At 37.7% G+C, this 24,678-nt stretch overlaps 1 protein-coding gene across 3 annotated transcripts in view; it reads right to left on the minus strand.

The window, feature by feature from the left end:
- LOC114025658 (BDNF/NT-3 growth factors receptor-like) overlaps positions 1-24,678 on the minus strand; it is a 412,069-nt gene that overhangs the window by 228,865 nt on the left and 158,526 nt on the right. The window contains exon 12 of one of the 3 annotated variants that reach the window (XM_027839135.1): positions 1,186-2,150. The exons of the other annotated variants lie outside the window; for them this stretch is intronic. Coding sequence (XP_027694936.1) covers positions 2,113-2,150 — 38 coding nt within the window. The 3' untranslated portion in view covers positions 1,186-2,112. Of the gene's footprint in view, positions 1-1,185; positions 2,151-24,678 lie in introns of those variants that run through there. 3 annotated transcript variants of the gene reach the window in all.

The following is a 24,678-nucleotide window of genomic DNA, read 5'->3' on the forward strand; positions in this document are numbered from 1 at the left end:
GAAGAGAAGAGAGGTGGAAAGGAGAAGGGAGGGGAGGAGATGGGGAGGAGACAGAGAAAGAGGGAATAGGGGGAGAGGGGGAAGAGGAGAAAAATGAGGAGAAGGAGGAGAGAGACAGGGACAGAGAGAAAGACAGAGACAGAGACAGAGAGAGTGTGTCTTGTTTGGCTTTGTAAAGCACATGCACTGAGCAGTCAAATAAATGCTGTAATCCATAGGTCCCTGGGAATGTCTGTAGCAAGCAATAATATATTTAGTGACTAATGTAAAAGATATAGTATAAAATATTCAACATGGATATTCTCTTTATATCAAGCGCTGCCTAAATCGATTGTGATTTATTAAGATTAATGGCTTGGTTACAAAGGATTCAAAACAATGTTTCCTCACATGTTGGACTAGTTTAAAAACCCCAAACCCTGTTACTGCGTCTTAAAGTTGAACTGCAAAGCTTGTTCAAATATTAAAAACAAACAAACAAAAAACTGTGGGAGATTCTCATTTAGCAGCAGGGTATAGCTTTAGATTTAACTGCTAGAAATGCTTGTATCTTTTTAAACCAAATACTGCAACCCCAACATCTCATTCACTTCAACAAGTAAGGTTTGAATGATGGCACGTATCACTTCCTGTACAGGGCAGGAACACATGGAAAGGTAACTATAGTTGACAAGGGGAGCTGAATGAGCTATCAATAAAACTAAAGGAGGAATCAGGAGTCTAGCTAGAAGGCTGACTAACCTCTCACCAATGACATCAGAAGACAGAAAGCAGATATTACTAGAGGTCTGTTCACCTTCCTGCACCCCCAAGGAAGTGCAAAGCTTTAGTGGCTGTGAAAGCTTGGGCAGGACAGAGCCCAGTACCAGCATTCAGACCAATCTTGTATGATTTCTAGATGAAAAAAAAAACAAAAACAAAAACAAACCGAACTATTCTTTTCTAAAGGAAACAACAATGTTGCCTTCTCATTGTACGAACCTTTTCAAAAGCAGGGGAAGTGGGGAGAGCAAATAAAAAGCAGGTAGGTGGAGCTGTAGATAGAGCATTAGACTTGGGAGTCAGGAAGACATGAGTTCAAATCTAGCCTCAGATACCATGTGACTCTGGGCTAGTCACTTAACCTGTCTCAATCTCTGTATCCTCATCTGCAAAATGGGATAATAATAATACCCACCTCCCAGGAATGTTGGAAGGATAAAACAATTTTTTCAAAGTGCTTTGCATACCTCTTAAAGCACTATATAAATACCAGCTATCATTATTAAAAAGGCAACATTATAATTGTATCATAAGGATGTTTCACTAAGGTTCCTATGTTAAGGGTTCCACACTTTCGCTTTGCCCTTTGGCCTAGATAGCTCCCAATCTGATTTAAACAAACAAACTAAAACTCTTCAAAATGTTTCCAGGTAAACTGTTTACTCTAAGGAAGTTATCCACACCCCATGATCGTGGGGGTCTTACTAAAAAGCCTGGGTTCTTAATGCAAAGGATGGAAAATGACTTTTCAATTTCAGTGACAAAAGGAGGAAGTCAAAGGGAATTATGTACTCCACTGGCACGCCTGAAAAAACTGGGTAAGTTAAGTCAAAGCCTCTTAAGTCAAGACTTCTAGGGAAAAGCAGGACCCAATGGAGAATATTGGTTTTAACTGTCACTCTTTCATATGGATTTTTTTTTGCAAACTTTGCAGTTCCCCTTTAACAAACAAAACAAAACAAAACAAAAAACCTATAACTCTAAAGCCCTATGTCTTTCCAGTGTGGTCCAACAGTAAATCTTTCAGAAGAAAAGAACAATGGAAAAGGAGTGTCATCTGAATGTTGAGTTTGAACCCACAGTAAAAACAAAGTGGGATCATTTATTTCTCGTGATTTCTTCAGTTTCTTAGCTGTCTGGGGAATGCTTTTGCACTGGGTGTTACCAAAGCAGGTCAGAATATGTGTGTATTTTTGAGTCTTTCAAATGCCACCCACATCTATCAGAAAGTGCCAAACAAATAGCATTTCCCAGGACAAGAACAGTGTCCATTCCCTAGAGTCCAGCATAGAACACAGCTCCAACCAACAAGCACAACAGCCCCTTTCTCTGTCTGTTTCTTTATTTCAGTTACCCATCCAGTGGGATCTTATGAAACAAAACAAAACCTAAAAGAAACACAAAATAAAACATAAGTCACGCTTTAAAACAAAAATTGAAGAAAAATTAACACACATGTACAGTCAATTTAAAGGGAACAAAATAAATGAAGAGGAAAAACAAAAAACAACATAAAAATACATTTTAAAACATGAAAACTATGTAAAATAAGAATCATGATACATGAGAAAAAAATGTGTGTCTCATTATTAAACAGTTTGGTCTGGAACTAGAAAGAATAGCTCTATACTGCCCTTGGATTTGTTGAGAAATGAAAGATGGCCAAAGGTGCTGCAGTCTCCTATACACAGTGTAGTTGGGTACAAATATGGCACATCTCATTTTAACTTGACTTTAATTTACCCATAGAAAATTTTAAAAAAAATGCAGACAAGACAGACTCTTTCTCAGGGATCTGATATGCTGGAACGGATACAGAAATTAAAATAAAATTGACTTCTACCAACAAACTTGCTTCTGTTTTACCTTTGAGATCCTTTCTTCTTCATTTTCTAACATCTTGGTACAGAGGAGTGCTGCATTTGGAGTCAGAGGACTTGGGTTCATGTCCTGGCATTGCTACTTACGAATCGTGAGACAAATTACTTAACCTATCTGGGACTCGTTTTCCTCTCATAGAAAATGAGGGCGGTTGGCCTAGAGGTTCTAGATCTCTTCCAGCTCTATGGTTTCTAAGGTCATTTGTAGCTCTAAATCTATGATTTTTTTCCTAAAGTTACCCAGTGTCTCTGAAATCTTCGTATCACTGTCAAAGGTACTGCCCTCTACCCACGTCACCCAGACTTGCAACCTAGTATGATCCTGGGCTCTCCACTCTCTCTCACTTTCCCATATCCAATCTGTTGCCAAGTCCTGTCATTTTTACCAGCATAATGTCACTCATAGATGCCACCTTCTCTCTTCTAACAACACAATCACCCTCATCACCTCATGTCTGAACTATCGCAATTGTCTGCTGATGGTCTCCCTGCCTCAGTCTCTCCCTACTGCAGTCCATCCTCTCTTCATCAATCAAAGTCGTCTTCCCAAAGCACGGTCTGACCCTGTCACCCCCCCCCCCAGATCAATACATTCCAGTAGTTCCCTATCATCTTCAGAATCAAATTTAAAATCTGTTTGGCTTTCAAAACCCTTCATAATCTGGTCCCCTTCTGCCTTTCCAGGCTTCATATTATACCATACTCTAAAATGCAGTGATACTACCTTCCTTGATCTTCCTCTCATGAGATAATCCACCTCCCAACTCCAGGTATTATCTCTGGCTCCCTCCAATGCCTGGAATTCTCCCTCTAACGCCTGGAATTCTCCCTCTACTCATCTCTGCCTCTTGGCTCCCCTGGCCTCCTTCAAGTCCCAATTAAAATCCCACCATCTACAAGAAACCTTTCCCAATCCCACTTAATGCCAGGGCCTTCCCATCTGTTGATTCTCTCCAGTTTATCCCATATGTATCTCATTTGTATATAGTTGTGCGTGTTATCTCTGCCATTAGACTGTGAGCTCCTTGAAAGTAGGGAATGCTGTCTGCCTTTCTTTGTACCCCCAGCACTTAGCTAGTGGGGGGGGGGGAAGGCAGTAAGATATTCTATAAAAAAAAGATAAAAAACCATGTTTTCCATAAAATATATTAATATAATAATTTATATGGCATTTTATGTTACTATGTATGAATCTAAATAAGTTTGACTAAGTAGAAAGCCTTAAGTCATTCAGGTATAGATTTGGACGTTTCCAAAATTAACTTCCAGTCACCTTTCTCAATCTGGTATTGTATCTGTCAAATTTTGTTGTCTTCTGCTCCTAGTTCTGGGATTAGGAACAGCGATCTCTACCAACTCATATCCTGTTAAGCTTATAACAACAATGGGAAAAGAGTCTGAGGACTTTTATTCTTAAGATCTTTTTTCTTTTCTCTCCCATCAGCTTGGTTGGAAAGAAAACTAAACCAGTTCTGTCCAATTTTGTCTGATTCAATGCAGAAGCCAAACACTGTCTATGAGTTGAACCAACTTAAACCACCATGAATTTAGGAAATAATCAGTAGGAATGACTAATCCCCCCTCCCCTTTCCTTCTTTTAAATGTTTAGCGTTGAGGCAACAAATAGCTCTGGATATGTACTATGGCACGTAAGATGTGCAGACCAAATAAAAAGCCAAATACCTTAGCTGGTGGATGCTTAAAGGGTTAGCAGGGTGGATTCAAAATTCCTTCCAATTGAAACCATCAGCTTAATCTGAGGAAGACAAGCTTGCCAATAAAGAGTAAAGAAGTGGCTCATGAAAATAGGAAACATTACTCCAATCCAAATATCTATCAATTCAATACTAAGTTATTGGGCAAAAGATACTTTGAAGAACAACAGACTGAACTCATTCTGCCAGACTCCTGAAGGCTGAGGATATTTAGAAGAGTATGATGTGAAGAAGAGGAGATTTAGCTAAAATGTAGAATGCAAAGTTTATACTGTTAATAATTATAAGTTATTTTATGCAACACTTTAGAGTTTACAAAGTTGTATGAGCACTTGTATCATGAATTAGGTCCATCTGATTTCCATCATAATTCCCTTCTCATCTTTCATGAATCTATCAGGCTGTATAAAACACTGTTAACAGTTTTCAGATATGAGTTAACTGTCATCTCTCCAAGGCAAGGCTAGGTTTGCCTGCACTTGAACTGACATCATGTCCCTGTTACAGTATTTTCTCTGTTAAACCAACCCCACACTGTATCTCCTTAGAGAGAAATGAAGTTCAGAATTCCGCCTAATACCCAAATTCCAATCCACTGGAATCTACCATAATGATAAACAAATGAGACAGTACTGAGAAGAAATTCATAACTTCTTCTTTACTGAGGAATAGATATCAGATTGCTACAATCAAAGGCACTGTTAAAATCTCTAGGGGGTTTCCCCATACACACATATACCACCATTTATATTTTCTCTGTTTCATCAAGGAAATGAGACCTCAGTCTGCAGTCTGATTCGACCTTGGACCTGATATACTGTTAATGCACCATAGGGCTCTCAGCACATGTTGAAAGAAGTTTGACTTAAATAGCATTTCTAAGGGATCAAAGATATTGCTGTTAGGTTTGTAAGCTTAAATCAAGGGGTCAGACTTTCCTGGTTTCATCCTTTGAGCTGCTTGACTTCTAATATTACGTAAGGCCCAAGAAATAGATCACAAGATGACATAAAATAATAGATTGTTATTTTCCCCTGAAAAAGAGTAAATTTTTAGATGACAAATTGCTGAACATCTTGTTGACTTAACAGCCAAACTAGCTGTCTAGCTTCTGAGCTTGAAATACCGGTATTTTGACAATCTGACACTCAGAAACATCTGCAGCATTTCCATGATCCCACAAGACTTATGATAGAACTAGATCCTTCATCCTCTATAATAGTTTGCCCCAGCACTACGCCAGCTGACCTTGGATACCGTGAAGCACAAGCAAGCAGGGCTGGCAGAGAAGTTTGAGGAGAGAGGATCCAATGATCAACTAAAGCTGATGGTGTTTTCTCAGTCCTCAACCTTCTTGACCTCTGAAGCTCTTGGCTATTGATTTCCTCCTGCAATTTTCAGGCCACTGCTCTCTCTTGGTACTACAACTTGCCTGACAAATCCTTGTCAGTGTCCTTTGCTGGATGATCACCTATGTCCTGCCCGATAACCATGGGTATCTTCCAAGGCTTTATACTGGATCCTCTTCTCTCTCCATGCTCCCATTTTTGATCATTTTACCAGTTTCCACAGATTCAACGATAACTCCCAAATCCATCTTTGGACCCTCTTCTCCTCTCTTTCTCTCCACACTCTCCCATTTTTGGTCATTTCACCAGTTCTCATGGATTTAACTATGACTCCCAAATCCATTTTTGGATCTCCACCTCCTCCTCCTCCTCTTCCTCCTTCTCCTCCTCCTTCTCTCCCTCTCTCTCTCTCTCTCTCTCTCTCTCTCTCTCTCTCTCTCTCTCTCTCTCCCTCTCCCTCTACCTCTACTCTCCCACTCTTGGTTATTTTGCCATTTCATGTGAATTCAATAGATGATTCCCAAAGCCATATAATGACATTCTCATCTATCTCCCAAGCTCCAATGTTGCATCACCAGCTGCCTGTTGGGAATTTCCACGTATTTGTCCTATATGAATCTCAAACTCAACATGTGCCAAATTGTAAACTACTATCTTTCCCCCTACATGCATGTCTCCTCCAAACTCCCCATTTCTGTTGAGGGTACCAACACCCTTCCCGTCACCCAGGTTTATAACCTTAGAATCATCCACTACTCTTCACTCTCCTTCATTTCCCATAACCAAGAGGATGCCAAGTCTTGTTAATTCTTCTTCCACAGCCTCATTATTCTCACATAACCACCACCCTAGACTGACCCTTCATTCCCTCTCACCTAGACTATTGCAACAGCCTTCTCACCGATCTCCCTGCCTCTAGATTCTCACCTCCTCAAACCATCCTTCGCATATCTGCCAAAATAACCTTCCTAAAAGAACAAATATTACCGTTATCACTCCCCTCAAAAATCCACACTGCTTCTAGGATAAAATATGAATTTCTTAACTTGATATTTAAATTACTCTGTACCCATTGGGTGTTTCCTTGCAATATTTCTGTAAGACAATTTGGTATTGCTGTGCAAGTGAGAAAAAATGGCATCTGAGTAGAACAAGAGACTTGCCCAGATCATGCAGAAAGGGAGTAGGAGAACTACTTCACAGTCTAGCTCCAGCCAACTTTCGCCTGACATATCACATTACTGCCCTGCATACCCTTTCTAATCCTGCCAAAATGGTCCATTTGTTGTTCCCTGAATAGCATCTCCCACCTCTTCCCCTTTGCAAAGGTTTCCCCCATGCTCGGAATGCATTCCATCCTCACCTCTTCCCTCTTAGAAGCATGAACTTCCTTCCAGGACTCCCTGAAGAGCCATCTCCTATAGGGAGTCTTTCTTGGTTCTCTTGAGTATTCCTACTCTCTCTTTCCTTTTATTTTCTTGTAGTTTCTTATCTATGTAAATGTTAACCTCAAAGTAGAATATAAACTCCTTGAGGGCAGGGACTTTTTCATATTGTCTTTGTGTCCCTAGTAGCTAGCACACAGTAGGTGCTTTATAATAAATATTCCTGCAGTTGGATTGAGAGAAAAAGAAGAATGGGAAACAAAACTTCAAATCCTTCTCTAGGCCAGTGAAGGTTACCATGTTCTTATCATGGCCAAAGGAAAGGATGGCAGGTGGGATCTGTGTCCTAAATTGAAGGTCAGTCCTGCATGGTGCTTTCTGTATTGTTGGTGCCTGAGCCATTAGATTTATTTACATTCAGACTTGCACTCGTTTTCCTCCAGTTACTCAGAGGCAATCAACCATAAAATGACATGGATCCACAGCACATTTAAATTAACAGCAATTTATCTAGGAGGAAGGGAAAACTGCTGAGTAGAAAGGACAGGGAAGAAAAGGGAAGAAAGATGCAGCTGTTATCTAAAAAGGCAAATCTTATCAAATTTGTCACTTTGGGATTTCAAGTAGAAAATGAAATGAAATGATAACTCATTCCCAGCTTCAGAGCCTCCTTGGCAAGGTGCCATTTGGCTATGCTGGCGGGAGCTGCAGTGCAGGGAGAAGGCAGTGTCACTGCAGCTCCGTGAAGAAGCAAACTCAGTTGTTTCCATGCAGCTTTCTGGAAATGTTTACTGGCTAAGAGAGATTAATGCTCTGTGACCTAATAAAACATAATGGAACAATAGCTAGATAGGAACAGGAAAAAAAAGTAGATTCCAGAAACTTTCTTTGGTTTATAAAGGCACATAGGATGGCTATAAATTTGACTTCTATTCAGTTTTCATTTATGTATTTATTTATTTATTTTTACCACAGCCTGGGTTTGAACAGGTATTATCCAAACTAGGAATGTTTGTAGTATTCTGTACCCGTTGGGTGCTTTCTTGCAATGTTTCGGTAAGACAATTTGGTGTCTACTGTGCCCATTTCATACGTTAGAAAAAATGGCATCCAAGGAGAATACGAGATTTGTCTGGGATCATGCAGAGAGCAGGAGAGCTAAATAAAAATTTATATTCCTTGTAGTCTAACCTCATTTTGAGCAACTATGACATTTTTGCCTTTTTCCTGAACTTTAGCTACATGAATGGATCTTTTTTCTTTCTTCTCGAAACCTTGTTTCAGTTAAAAAAAAAAAAACTCACACACAAAAACTACCTAATCTATTGTACTTTGTGCTTTCTCCCCTACACATCTTTGCCCAGGCCATGCCCTTCACCCGAAATATTAATGACCAGTCTCTACATATTGAAATCCTACCCATCTGTCAAGGACTATTTCATGCTCTATGCTCTCCATTGAATCATCTCCAATTATTTTATCTAGAAGTAATCTCTCACTCTGCTCAATTCCTGTGGCAGTTATCAGTACCATTCACACGGTACTTATCATCTCTCATCTTTTTTCTAACATCACCTTGTTTTCTAATTGTCTATATAGCTATCTTTTCCCTCCTACTCAACTAGAAGCCTCTGGAGGACAGGGGGAAGTCTGAAATATCTCTATATCACCCCTCTCCTGCAGTGACTGTCATGGTGCTTTTCATATCGTGTGCCCTCCATAAATATTTATTCAGTGAATGAACTTTTGGGTTCACGATGATAATAGCCTCACCCTGATGTTCCCCTGAGAATTCCAAAGTTCTCTGCAACTATCCCACGAGAGCAGGATTGTAGGATTTACTATTTGCAACTTGGTAAACTGAGTTACCAAAAAACTTTCAATACAAATGACAGTGAATCAGCAGTATACAGAGGATTATAAAGCTGGCTATATGGATATCCAATGTGTGCATCTTGGAAGCATGTTAGGCCCCTGGCTGCTACACTCAGGGTTACTCTGATTCCTCCGTTAGTGTTAAAGAAGGTGTACGAGTGGTACAAAGACAAATATTGCCTATTTATGAGAAAGGGCAACATGACAAATAGAAAAGAGCACGAGATCTAGAGTCACAGCAATTAATTCCCTTCCATGGATTTCCGATTCTTCGTCTGCAAAATGAGTGGGTTGGATTAGACTACCTCTGAGATCCTCGTCAGCCCTAGGTCTACGGCCCTGAGCTTATGTGGATGATCTTGGAAGTGAGATGCAGATCTGAGCCTGAAATAGACACATTTGACCAAAACACTCTAGTTAACATTGCTATAAAGTCTGCGTTCCATAATAAAAGAAAATAAAAGCCTGTAAATTCCAAAATAAATAAACATTGGAAATAGCTTGAAAACAATCATGCTGCAACCTCCTAAAAATGCCTGGATCTTCCAAAGTAATAGGGAGAGGCTGTATATGCCTCTCCCTACGGAGAGGGAGGAGAAGCATTAAGTACCATGGAAAGGGCATCGGATGTAGACGCAAATACCGCCTTTGTCACATACTACCTATGTGACCTTGGGAAGGTCATTTAACCTTTTGGGGCCTCAATTTCTTCGTCTTTAAAATAAGGAGTCTGGACTAGATTTCATTAAAGGTCCCTTTCAGTTTTAAATCTATGATGCTAGGATACCGTCGTAGTAGAAAAATATTGAGAGATCCCTACAACTGGTCACTATATGCAGCACTATATGAAAAACAACCCAATACAGTAGATAAAGAGCTGGCCTTGGAGTCAGGAAGTCCCACCTCTGATACATAATGGCTGTGTGAATGTCAAGTCATTGAAGTTCTCAGAGCCGCAGGTGACTCTCTAAGACTATGAATTGCAGAGAGGTTTATAGGCATCTGGTCGGTACAGTGTTGGACTTGAAGTCAGGAAGACCTGAGTTTGAATCCTGCCTCAGACGCTTACTCCCTGTGTGACCCTGGGCAAGTCCCCGGCCTTCTTTCAGTCTCATATTCCTCATCTGTGAAATGAGGATGATAATAACTCATTGAAAATCAAACTAGGTAACATAAAGGGATTTGTAAAAACCCTTTAATGTACTTTATAAGGTTGAGCTACCTAATTTGCTTTGGTATAGGAAATTCCTCCCTGGGAGCTCTTGATGGTGATGAAACTGATTTAAACACACATACACACATACACACACAAAGAGCAGGTGATACATACCTGACAAACAGGGAGTACAAAAGAGTTAGCTACTGTATATTGGCCAGATCCTATCTAGGGATGTGATGAGACAATGTATGTATACAATAAGCAAGTTACTAAGAAAAAAATCCAAATTATTAATTATAGTGAAGAAAGAGAAAATAGACTACTTCAATGGGAAAATAAATCCCAGTGTGAAGTTGAGCTGCACCCTGAAAGGAACAGAACAGACCCAGATTAAACACATCATTGAACAGCGACATTTTCTTTAGAAATCCTGAGAAAGGCTTCCTAGAATCTAGTTTGAAAAGCAGCATATTGGGGATCCTTACTAAGTAAGCCTTCCAAAGAGGCTGTGAACCATTTCTGCTGCTTTTATAGTTACAGTATGAATGCAAAATGTGTTGAAAGATTTGGCTCACTGATCCCCAAGCCTAAGATACGGAGGCAGGGGGAGGGTCAAGCAATTATACACACCTTAAGAGAAATACCCTATAAACCCAATCTCAGTTTAAAATCAGTCGTATGCAAAAGATAATAAAAATCTCACCCAATATTTCAGAGTGTGAAAAGAGATAGGTGGGTTTAATAATTCCCTGACCTATGTACAATGAACATTAATTACCTTAATCGAATTGACAGTGCCTTTGCATGAAATAAAGAGCAGGTCTCATAATCTTTTTGTACTGGCACCTTGAAAGATGTATGCCTTTTCTACAGTTTGGAGTTGCAAGGCAAAGGTAAAGAATTTTGTCATCAGCATTCTTAAAGAATATTCTTTTAAGGGGGAATTGATAACCTGGTGTCTTCCAATACAGCCTCCGGCTGTCCTGTAGTCATCCCGTCTTCACCTGGCTGCCTGCCTTACTTTCTATTGATTGCTAGTGGTCAAGGATGTTAAGAACTGCCGCTCAGGCTACTTGTTCAGACCCAAGCTGTCAGACACAACCTCTACGATTCAGTATTCAGGTAAATGTTTGTGGCGATGCAGAACAAGGGAGATGGCTTAAAAAACAGGAAGGTGCCTCTCTGATCGCCAATCACCTCACACTGAGGCAACCACACCCTTCCTCAAACTAAGCTACTGCAGGAGATGGAAGGGAGGAAGGGAAAGAAGAACCAGGCATATCCATCCCTCTGTATGCTGGCTTAGAGCACATTTCTCTTATGTCAAGGGAAGTGGGGGAGCTAAGAAGGCTTAGCTGTGCCAGGATCTGTGCTGAAGATAAAAAGAAAAACAAAGTAGTCCCTGCTTTCAAAAAGCTCACATTCTACTCAGAGTTGAGGGAGGTGTGTGGATACAACACATGCACAGATAAGTAAAGACAAAATATTTGAAAAATAAAACAGCTGGGAGAATCAGGAAATGACTATAGGTGGTGGTGGTACATGACCTGAAATTTGAAGGGTACTAAAGTCTTCAAGAGGCTTAGGTAGGAGGAAAAGCACTCCAGGTGCCACTTGAGCCCAAGGACTATGATCTCCCAAGGACCAGTATTGATCCCAGGATTCTGCCCCTGAAGGATCAATTTCACTTTCTGGCTATTTGCCCCCAACTGCAGATTCACTTCAAGGTTAGTTTTCAGGTTTCACTCACATGCACAAGGAATACAAGGGTCCTCTAAATCTGGGAAGAATCTTCCTGCTAAAGCCACTCCCTGTATCATCAGTAGTATATCTAAGGTATCTTGAAATTGCCATGGACACTAATCCCAACTGAACTTACTTGCCACTTTTTTGATACTTGAAGAAGCCTAAGTAAAAGGTGCCAAGGTTGGTCTTCTGCATTTCCTAGGCCAATTATGGTATCATCAAATGCTTCTCTAGATAGAAGCACAAATTAAAGATGCTGACTCTTCAAACCTGCAAGGTTTACCAGGTTATATCCCTGTTCGTTAACTCGCAAGAGCCCTTACTCAGTCATGCGTCTATAAACAGGATTAGTCCTTTTAAAGTTCTTTTACACAATGCATCAAGGTCCTGGCACAGTATCTAATCAACATGGTTTTTTTTTTTAATTCCTGATCCTCTGATCAAGTGATTTATTTAAAAAAGAAACTCCCACTAAACTACAGAGTTACTTTCTGTTTCCTTCTCTGCATGTCTATCTTGTCTGTCACACACACACACAGACACACACGTGCACATGCACATACACACACACACACACACACACCTCTTAGGTTCAAAGATAATTTAAGGCTCACAAGAATTGACTAGGATGATGACAGGTCATGGCTAGGTTGTGAATTGCATGGTGAGATGAAAAAATAGCCACATCAGTGAGATCACAGACTCATGGAAGCTTCAATGCATCAGCTGGATTCAACCCAGGTTGACCAAAGTCAAGCATGAAATGGCTGAAATTAAATTAACTCAGACAGGTTAAAAATTTTGTGGTTAGCAGTCTTTTTGTTCAAATGACTTATTTGAAAAAAAAAACATACTGCTACGTGAAGCTTCTACCTCCCTGTCCTAACACCTCAGCAACACTTTCCCACAACTGGAAATTTGCCACACTTGAGTGGTTTTTATATGGCAACACCCCTCTCTGAATGACACAGAAGAGTCTCTCTCTCTCTCTCTTTCTTTCTGTGATTCTTCATGTTATGGCTTGGTAAATCTGTCTCTTCATAACTTTTTTTGGTTTCCTTCCAACTAAGGAGCAGAGGGAAAAAATGAAATTTTAAATTCAGTGGATTATTTTATGTAGGGTCGTATATACTTATACAAGGCTTAAGTGTACTTCTATATATTTACATATATACACAGGCCTTATTTTTTCCATCTTATTATAATTTTTATCCACAGAATAAATACCAAGGTGATAGCTTTGTTGAGAGTCACTGCTATTGCCCCAGGAATGACTCAGAGCCACAACTTTGGCAAATGAAACCTTCCTGAATCATGGGAAGATAGATTTAGAACTGGAAGTGTTCTTTGACTCTAAATCCAGCAATGAGCTGCCTCCTCAATTTCTAATGAAAACTCAATGATATCATATAGAGTTTTAAGTATGTTTCCAATGGTTTACGGGAAGCTCCAAACATAGTCAAAACTGCCATAAGGAAAAAAAGGCTTATAATACAGCAACTGTTTGTGGTTCAAAACACCCATCAATAACCAAGGAAAGTAAGGCAAGCACTCTGAGACAGATGTGCATAAAGACAAATGTGTTAGCTCACATGATGGCTATGGAAAATCACCACAAATGAAAGGGACGGCCTCTAATCACATTTGCATAGAGCACCATTGGTTAAGTTTAAAATTATTCTCTTTTCTTTATTCTCCACACTTCCATCCACTTGTTGCCCAATATCTGTGGGTGCAATATCCTGAGATTTAGATTACAGCCTAAGTTGGAATTATAGACTCAACACTGAACTCCAGATGTAGGTCTGCCTCATCTGTTACATGACAAGGGGTCATTTACAACAGTGATACCTTTTGGATAGATAAATGAGGACATAGAGAATCTGATTATAACAAATCATGTGAATGAAAAAAAATAGAGATGATTATTCCCACGGGGAAAAATTATTCTTGGCTTTATAAAAGGTTATTGTAACTCAGGGGTATGGAACTTTTGACCTAGGTTAAATCCAGCCTTTAACACAATTCCATGTGTTAGAACCCCTATTTACATCTACAGCTGTAAATATGCAATCTTTAAAGTTCTTTACTAGCACTGTGTAAATGGCCCAAGATGGGAATGCTAATTGATTAAGACATTGTCTTTCTCTTTGTGTGTGTCCTGACCTGACTCTTTTTATGTATGCTTCTGTATGTTTCTTCCTCCATTATTATCTGTTTTTATCATCTTTCCTTCTTTGTCTATTCTTTATAATTGTAATTCTCATTGTAACCAATTTCTTTCTCTTTCTCTATTCCTCTGGCTCCCTAACACTGCCTCTTATTCTCTCCACTTCTCTACTTCCATCCCCTTTTCTGTCTCTTTTCCTTTATTGTCCGTAATATATAAACAAAATAATCTTTATTTGCTACAAATATATTCCATAGGAAAATTCTGTATATTAAATAGATATCTAAGTTGCCTGGTCTTGATTTGAAAAACTGGAATATAGTATATTTTACATTTCTCTTTAAAACAAAAAAGTTGATTTTTTTTTTATGTTGACCTTGAATGATTTTTCCCCTGCAGCTTAATGGCTCTCAGTAGAAGAAGAATGAGAAAAATTTCCCATTCTTGCTATAAATATTGAGCTCTGCTAAGTACTTGTTTATAGATTGTAGACTTGGGTGTCATGCATGTATGAGTGTTGAGAGGGAAGAAGGGGGCATTTCAAATAAAATTAAAGCTAATGTTAAAAATCACTGGTGACCAATGATCAATGAGAACCGAGGATCAAGTAACCAGAATTAAGTTATAATTGACTGCAAAATATATAGGATTTTTTTATGAAAGAAAAATCCATGATTAACTTTCAGGAACATGCTAACTATATAAGTGGGGCACACCAACAGGTATGGCTACATCTCCAACAGGAGTCAAAGCCCCCTTCAGTCAGTCTCAGTCATTTGCATAACACTCAAGGAGGTAAGAAGGAGACTGGTATTCTCACTTTACAGATGGAGACTGGGAATCACAGAAAGACTTTGTGGCTACATTTCTTGCTTGCTAAGCTTGTTGTCTGAGTACATAAGCTTATAGTGCTATAAAAGAAATCACCTAACTGGATGATGGAGTGCTAAAAGTCTTTTGAAAATCCCTCCATATAATCAATTCATCATAGCATTTTAGTACAGAAAGGTATGGTATTTAGTGAAGAGGCAGTATAGAATAGTGGATAGAGAGGCAGTCAGGAAGACCTATGTTTAAGCTCTATCTCTGACATAAAACTAGCTGTGTGACTCTGGGCAAATTCCTTAACCTCTCAGTACTCAATGCTCTCTCCGAGGCTAAAAGTTATAGATGTGTATTGGTAGATGGAGATTTTTCACCAAGATTTCCCTATGCCAATGAAATCATAGCTCTGGTCCAAAAACAAAAAAGAAAAGTATTTTAGTGCAGCTGAGAAATTCTCAAGCATTTTTTCAAAAGCAAGGAGCTATGCTAATCTTCCAAGAAACAAATGTTTGGTGCTCTGAAGGGATTTTATGGGTAGATGAATCACTTACTAAACAAAACACTAAGATACTTCTGGGCTGATATTGTACTACCTACAAGAATAACTGTGCTATATTTACTTTCTAGAATTCCCTTCCTTAATGCACCAAAGCTGTAATCCCCCCCCCACAGCTTGCTAGGTAGATATTGTAATTGATGAATTTCGAACACATTTGCAAATTTAGGCCCAAAGAGTTTCCTACTTAACTCTTAAATATGAGATATAAAACTGTAGGTGGGCAAGATATCACTAGCCAATAGCTGTTTAGGGTTTTACAACTCCATTCTCCTTTTCAATATTACAACAGGTCTTAAAGGTGTTCAAGAGGGGGAGAGTAGCTATTTCTCTATTTCTCAGAGCAGTGTTTCTCAAGTTTAGTACTCAGAAATCCTAGAGATGATGGAGGGAAGTCACAGAGACCAGCTCTAGATGGATTTCAGCATAGCTATATTAAATATAGTTAATACATCTCCACCCTTATGATTCCACAAGATTAAAGGAATTTAAAACTGAAAGAAACCTTAGACATGATTCAATTCACTCTTCTCGTACTATAGATGAGAAAGTGAAGTGATCTGCCAACCTCACATAACTAGTAAGTGGTAGCGACAGCGTTTGAAACCAGACCATCCAAGTATAGTGCCCTGGTTACTTTCCCCCTCTAGCACATCTTTAAGATCTGTTATAATATTGAAAAGGAGAATGGAGTCATAAAACCCTCAATAGTTATTGGCTAGTGATATCACCTGAAAGCAGGTGTTGTTAATGTTTTATGGAACAAAGAGGTCTGGGGCTAAAACAGAAGATGAAAAAATATGAGACATACTCAGTGACTGAGGGCTAGATTCCATGCATCAAAGCAAAATTTTGCAAAGTGCTCCTCTCCAAGCCAATTCACCTCCAGAACTACTTGTAGTATGTATCTTAAAGCATCTCTCCTCATACTAATCTTCCTACTTTCCAAGGTCCCAGAATCAAAGGATGTCCAAGTTGGAAAGACCCTTAGAAGACACTGAATACAACCTGTATCTGAACAAAAAGTACTTCTGCAATATACTTAATAAGTGGTCATTCAATCTTTAAATAACGATTTCCAGTGAGGGAGAACCCACAACCACCTGAGACAGCCCATTTGACTTTTAGAAAACTAATTGCTAGTTTTTCTTTATATTATGCCTAAATCTGCCTTTATGAAACTTTCACTCACTGCTCTTGTTTCTACTCTCTGAGAATGAGTGGAAGAAGTTTAATTCCTCTTCCAAGTGACGGCCTTCAAATGACTGAAGATTGTTATTATGCCTCATCATACCCACACCACCACCACCATCATCACCACCGTACATGCCAGTCTTCCCTTCTCTAGGGAACATTCCAAGTTCTTTCAGTCATTCTTTATGTGGCATGACCTCAAGGTCCTTGACCATCCTGGCTCCCCTGCTCTGGAAACTCTCCACCTTATCCAAAGATACTTAGCTGACAGTGATGCCTTTGTAACCGCTGTCTAACCAACTTTTGCTTTCACTTATGGATGACTCCAGTGCTCCTTCACCACCCAGAGGTGATGGAAGAGCTGAGGTACAAACAGGAAGTACTTTTATCTCAAGTGCTTCCCAGACTCTGAGTTGTCTCTTGTTGTTGTGTCTTACAGCAGTAGCTAAATGAACTGAACACTAACTAAATTTAACAGGCTAATTGCATCTAAATTACAGTCACAAAGCTCCTTCAGAAGATTCAGTCAATTTCTTGTGGGAGAAAGTAAATGTTTTACTATATAATTATGAACTTAATTAACATAAAATAAATTAATTAGAGACTTGAGCCTGTAATGAATACCATGGTTTAGCTGTTTATTGCTGTATTTACCAGGGGAGGCTATTAGAAAGTGAGCCTTAAGAGAAAGGCTAACTTGTTATTCAAGGCCAATTGCATCCCCAAAATTAGAGAAGTTGGGTTTCTTCTCTGTGTAGAGCATCATGAAACAATGGACTCTATGCACAAAGACCTCTGTGTTAGCGTCATTCTCACTGCTTTGAGAATATGAAAGGAAAATGTCTCTCAAAGTGGACCTCTAAGTGTTCAACATTTTCAGAGAGATCTTAAAGAAGCCAATGAGCCCTTCTGCTTATTCCCAGTCAAGACTATATCTAAATTATCTGATCAGTGCTTCAAAGAAGAATACCTTCTACCTTACATCAGAAAGAGGGTAGACTGTGCTGTAGATGTATAAGGCAGCATGCATTTTCAAACATGTACAATCTCTTGAGCTGTTTACCTTAAATGGACTTCTCTGTATTTCCCAATGTACTCTGCTAGGCACTGCAAAATAAAAATGATAAGGCACTATCTATGCCCTCGAAGAGCTTATAATCAAATGAAGAGACTTGTATAAAGATAAATATAATGCAAATTAGGGTGTGGTGAGTGTATAAGTGGAGTGAACAAAAATTGTCCTGAGATCAGATAAAGGAAGACCCTCTTTCAATCTGGGGGATTTGGTGAAGGTTTCATTTAAGAGGATACATTTAAACTTGACCTTGAAGGAAGGGCAGAATTTCAACAGGCAAAAATTGGGAGATGTATCCTAGGAACAAGAAATAATATATAAGCAAAAGTATAAAGGTGCAAAAACTTGGGGGGACATTGGAATATTTTTAAAAAGAAATGTAACTTTCAGGGGCAGGTCCAAGATGGCAGAGTATGTACTCAATTGAGCTCTCCCAACTTTCCCCTCCAAACAATTTAAAAATAAATGCTTCATATCAAATTCTGGAGCAGTGGAGCCAACAAAAAGTCAGAATCAGACATTGTTCCAGCCCAACACAACACAGGAGGTCAGAAAGAGAAATCTGTAACATGGAGGAAGAAGCTAATCTGGATCCCACATGGATGAAACACTAGTGGTGGGACTAGATGGCGGAGACAGAAGCAGCAGCAGCTTCAGAAGCTCTCAATCCAAAGATGGTAATGGGACCTGACAAGTGGTCAGAAAGAGATTACAGGGTACCACTGTGCTAGTACTGAATGCAGGACCAGATGCTGTTTGGCAACTCCATTACCTATACCTACTTCTGGGTCATAGTTCAAGGGCAGAGAGGAACACTTTTCATCAAGAGGGAGTGGAAGCCTTGAGGAGTAGTATCGCTTCTGGCCCCAAGGGATTAGGGGCACTTCCTAGGTACAGTAAAGCAGTGACTACGCCTCTCCCCAGATCATACCATCTTGGAAGCACTAAAAACTTTGAAACCCCTAGAACTAACACTGAAAACAGAGGTACAAAAAAGCCTGAACCACATCCACAAGCCAGGAACAGATCCCAACATTAATATAAAGTTTCAAATCAAGAAATATGGTAGAAAAATGAGCAAACAACAAAAAAGAACCTGACCATAAAAACTACTATGATGACAGAGAAGATCAAGACACAAACTCAGAAGAAGATAATGAAGTCAAAACAGCTACAAGCAAAGCCTCAAAGTAAAAAAAAAAAATGTGAACTGGGTACAAGCCCAACCAAAATTCCTGGAAGGGGTAAAAAGTGATTTTCTTTCTTTTCTTTTTTTTGGGGGTGGGGTGGGGTTAGGCAATGGGGTTAAGTGATTTGCCCAAGGTCACACAGCTAATAAGTGTTATGTGTCTGAGACCAGATTTGAACTCAGGTCCTCCTGAATCCAGGGCCAGTGCTCTATCCACTGTGCCACCTAGCTGCCCCTAAAAAGTGATTTTCAAAGTCAAATAAGCATGGTAGAGGAAAAATTCATTAAGGAAATTAAAGAAAAGGAAGAAAACTATGAAAAGACAATTAACAAGTTTGGTAAAAGAGGCACAAAAAACACTGAAGAAACTAGCACCTTAAAAATGGAATTCACCAAATAGAAAGAGAGGTACAATAATTCACTGATGAAAAGAATTCCTTAAAAAGCAGAGTTGTCTAAATCGAAAAAGAGGTACAAAAGCTCACTGAAGAAAACAATTCCTTAAAAATTAGACTTGGGTAAGAGGAAACTACTGATTCCTTGAGATATCAAGAAACAATAAAACAAAGTCAAAAGAATAAAAATAGAAGAAAATGTGAAATATTTCATTGGAAATGCAATTGACTTAGAAAATAGAATGAGGAGAGAGAATTTAAGAATTATTGGATTATCTCAAAGTCATGTTCAAAGAAAGAGCCTAGACATCATATTTCAAGAAATTATCAAGTAAAACTTCCCCAATATCCTAGAACCAGAGAATAAAATAGAAATTGAAAGAATTCACTGATCATCACCTGAAAGAGATCCCAAAATGAAAAATCCCAAGAATATTGTAGCCAAATAATAGCTCCCAGGTCAAAGATAAAATAGAGTCAGGATCACATAAAGTTTAGCAGCTTCCATATTAAAGGAATGCAGGGCCTATAATATGATATCCAGAAGGCAAACAATCTGGGATTATAAACAAGAATAACTTGCCCAACAAAACTAAGTATAATTCTTCAAGGGGAAAAAATGGATATTTAATGAACTAGAGAACTTTCAAGCATTCCTGATGAGAAAACCAGAGCTGAATGGGAAATTTGACTTTCAAATACAAGACTCAAGAGAAGCATAAAAAGGTACGCATGAAAGAGAAATCATAAGGGACTCAATAAGGTTAAACTATTAGCCTTCCTATATGGGAAATTGAAACACATATCTTCTAAGAACTTTGTCATTATTAGGGCAGTTGGAAGGATTTCATATAGAAAAAGGATGTATGAGTGACCTGATTATACTGAGATGATATAAAAAAAGATAAATGAGAGAGAGGGATGCCTTGGGAGAAGGGGGAAGGCAGAGGAAGAATGGGGAAATTATCTCATATAAAAGAGGCATGCAAGAAAGAGCTTTTGCAGTAGTGGGGGAAATGGGGAGGGGAGCAATGCTTGAACCTCACTCATGTCTAAATTTGTTCAAAGAAGGAAAAATTTATCTACATACTCAATTGGTAATAGAAATTTCTCTTACTCAAGAGGGAAGTAAAAAGGGAAGGGAATAAGAGAAAGGAGGGGAGGAGTATGATAAAAGGCAGGGCAGATAAAAGAAGACAACGGCTAGAAGAAAACAGACTTTAAAGGAGGGACAGTATAAAAAGAGAGAGAAAGAAGATAAGCAGAAGACAATAGGATGGAGGGAAATGCACAGTTAGAAATCATAACTGTGAATGTGAATGTGATAAACTCACCCATAAAACAGAAATGGATGGCAGAATGGATGAGAAACCGGAATCCAACAATATGTTGTTTATAAGAAACACACTTGAAATTAAAAGACACACAAAAAGTTAAAATAAGGGGCTAGAGCAGAATCTATTATTCTTCAGCTGAAGTAAAAAAGACAGGGGTTACAATCATGATCTCAGACAAAACAAAAGGAAAAAAATAGACCTGATTAAAAGGGATAAGCAGGGAAACTATGTCTCGCTAAAAGGAACAATAGATAATGAAGTAATATCAATACTAAATATATATGCACCAAATGGCATAGCATCTAAATTCTTAAAGGAAAGGTTAAATAAACTAGAAAATAGACCATAAAACTGTACTGGTGAAGGATCTCAACTTTCCCCTATCAGATATAGATAAATCTAATCATAAAATAAATAAGAAAGGAATCAAAGAGATGATTAGAATATTGGAAAAGTTAGATATGATAGACCTTTGAAGAAAACTTAATGGGAAAAGAAAGGAATATACCTTTTTTTAAGCTGTGCACAGTACCTTCACAAAAATTGACTGTGTATGAGGGTATAAAAACCTCACAATCAAATATAGAAATATTAAATGTGCCCCCTTCAGATCATAATGCAATAAAATTATATTTAATGAAGGGTCAAGGGAGCATAGATCAAAAGCGAATTGGAAACTAAATAATGTAATCCTAAAGAATAAATGGATTAAAGAACAAATCATAAAACAATCAATAATTTCATTTAAAAGAATGATGACAATAGCACAACATTTCAAAATTTGTGAGATGGAGTCAAAGCAGTACTTAGGGGAAAATTTATATTTCTAAATGCATACATTAATAAAAGAGAGAAACAGCAGATCAATGAATTGAGCATGCAACTAAACAACAACAACTAGAAAAAGAACAAATTTAAAATCCCCAATTTAAAACCAAAATGGAAATCCTGAAAATCAAAGGAGAGATGAATAAAATAATTAAATGTTTAAAAAAATCATTGAACTAATAAATAAAATTAAGGGCTGATTTTATTTAAAAAATGAAAACAACAACAAAAAAGATAAGCCATTGGTTAATTTAATTTAAAAAAGAAAGAAGAAAACCAAATTATCAGTATCAAAAATGAAAATGGTGAAATGTACCACCAATAAAGATGCAATTAAAGTGATTATTAGGAGTTACCTTGCCCAACTATATGCCAGTAAACTGACAGTCTAAGTGTTATGAATAAATAGTTACAAAAATATAAACTGCCCAGATTAACAGAATAGAAAATAGAATACTTAAATAAGCCTATCAGAAGAAAAAATTAAGAAGCCACAATGAGTTCCCTACAAAAAAATGATAATAAAAATCCTCAGGACCAGATGGATTCACAAGTGAATTTTACAAAATATTTAAGTAACAATTAATCCTAATATGATATAAACTATCTGAAAAAATAGGAAAAGAAGGAGTCCTAGCAAATTCCTTTTATGACACAAATATGGTTTTGATACCTAAACCAGGGAGAGCAAAAACAAAGAAAGAAAACCATAGACCAATTTCCTTAATGAATATTGATGCAAACATTTTAAATAAAATACTAGCAAGGAGATTACAGCAATATTTCACAAAGATCATACAATACGACCAGGTAAGAGTTATACTAGGAATACAGGGGTGGTTCAATCTTAGGAAAGCTATCAACATAATCTACTATATCAATAAAAAACTACAAAAATCATATGAATATATCAATAGATGCAGAAAAAGCTGTTAACATAAAACAACACCCATTCCTAGAAAGCATAGGAGTCAATGAAGTCTTTCTTAAAATGCTAAATAATATCTATCTAACACCAAGCGCAAGCATTATCTGTACTGGGGATAAACTTGAAGTCTTCCCAATAATATCAGGGGTGAAGCAAGGATGTTCATTATCACCCCTTTTATTCAATACTATACTAAAAATACCAGCTATAGCAATAAGCAAGAAAAAGAAATTGGAGAAATAAAAATAGGCAAAGAGGAAACAAAACTATCACACTTTTCAGATGATATGATGGTATACTGAGAGAACCCTAGAGAATTAGCTAAAAAACTAGTTGAATAATTAACAACTTCAGCTAAGTTGCAGGATATAAAATAAACCCCACATAAATCATCAGCATTTCTATATACTACCAACAGAACCCAGCAGGAAGAAATAGAAAGAGAAATTCCATTTAAAATATCTGTAGACAATATAAAACTACCTGCCAAGACAAACCCATGGGAACTATATGAACACAATTGTAAAACACTTTTCACACAAATAAAGACAGATCTATACAATTGCAGAAAAAAAATGTTTCATTTTAAAAATATTACTTTATTTTTCTGCAATTACACATATCCTGTGATGCAGCAACACCACTTACTAGGTCTGTATCCCAAAATGATCAAAGAAAAAGGGAAAGGACTTATTTGTATAAAAATATTTATAACAATTATTTTTGTGGCAGCAAAGAATTGTAAACCAAGGCAATGCCCATAAGTTGGGAAATGACCAGACAAGTTGTGGTATATGACTATGACAGAATACCATTTTTCTATAAGAAATGATGAGCAGGATGATTTCAGAAAAACCTGGGAAGACTTATATGAACTCATGCAAAGTGACATAAGCAGAACCAGGAGAATATTGAACACAGTAACAGTAATATTGCAAAACTGATCAACTGTGAAAGACTTGGCTACTCTGATCAAGACATTGATCCAAGATAATTCCAAAGGACCCATGACAAAAAATGCTATACACTTTCAGAGAGAGAAATGATAAACTCTGAATGCAGATGGAAGCATACATTTATATATACATATATATGTAGATATTTATATACACATATATACATATATGTGTATATGTATATATATAGTTTTATTTGGCTTGTGTTTTCTTCTGCAAAATGACTAACATGGACATATATTTTGTATGACCTCACATGTATAATTGAAATCAAATTGCTTGCCTTTTCAAGGAGGGAGGAGGAGCAGAAGGAAAGGAGAGAATTTGGAAGTCAAAATTTTGAAAATGATTGTTAAAAATGTTTGATATTTACTTCAATCTTTGCTGGCAAGATTCTTGCCAGAGTCTTCTCTAATAGGCTGATCCTTGACCTGGAAGATGGTTGTTTACCTGAGAGCCAGTGTGGCTCCAGAAAAAGCCAAGGAATGGTTGATATGGTATTTGCTGCCCAACAACTCCAGAAGAAATGTCAAGAGCAGAACAGAGGTCTGCACACAATATCTATAGATCTGACCAAGGTTTGATCCTTAATTTATGCATAATTCCCAGACTCTATCACTATTTTATGTAATATAGTGGCAAGAACACTGTATTCATGTCCTGACTATGCCATTTTAATAATAATTGACATTTACCTAGTGATTTGAAGGTTACAAAAACACTTTACATCCATTATCCATTTGGATCTCACAGCCTTCCTATGCAGTAATTTCTATCATTCAGGAAACAGGCTCAAAAATGTCAAAAACTTTCCCCAAACTAGGAAACATAAGCATCTGAGGTAGAATTGAAACCCAGGTCTTTCCTACCTTAAAGGCAGGTCATTTCACTCTACTAGGGATACGACCATGAGCAAATTGAACCTCCAGTCCTTCATCTATAAAATAGTAATAATAATGCTTGCACTGACTAACTTACAAGATTGTTTTGAAGAAAACCCTAGGTAAGTACGAGTTACATAATTAATTTATTTGGAAAGCCATTTTTCACAGATGGTACAAATGTAAATTTCAGCTCTGCCCAATCCCTGTTTAAATTATCATGAAATTTATAGTGGGCTTTAAATGCAACTAAATTGAACTAATTTGATAGTTGACTTATGACAATGTGGATTCACCAGAGTATCTTAAGTTTAGGTTGAAACTTTTTAAAAATTTTCTTCCAGGTGGCTCAAGATTTCTTTTTTATGGTTCTTTGAGACATCACATCAAAAACTTAGCTATAAAATAATCATTATCTACTAAAAATTTAGTTAACTCTATCATCCATGAAAACAGAAATGGGCTAGGATGGA

The sequence above is a fragment of the Vombatus ursinus genome, unplaced genomic scaffold (genome assembly GCF_900497805.2).
Source record: "Vombatus ursinus unplaced genomic scaffold, bare-nosed wombat genome assembly UNPS02014832.1, whole genome shotgun sequence".
Lineage (NCBI taxonomy): Eukaryota > Metazoa > Chordata > Mammalia > Diprotodontia > Vombatidae > Vombatus > Vombatus ursinus.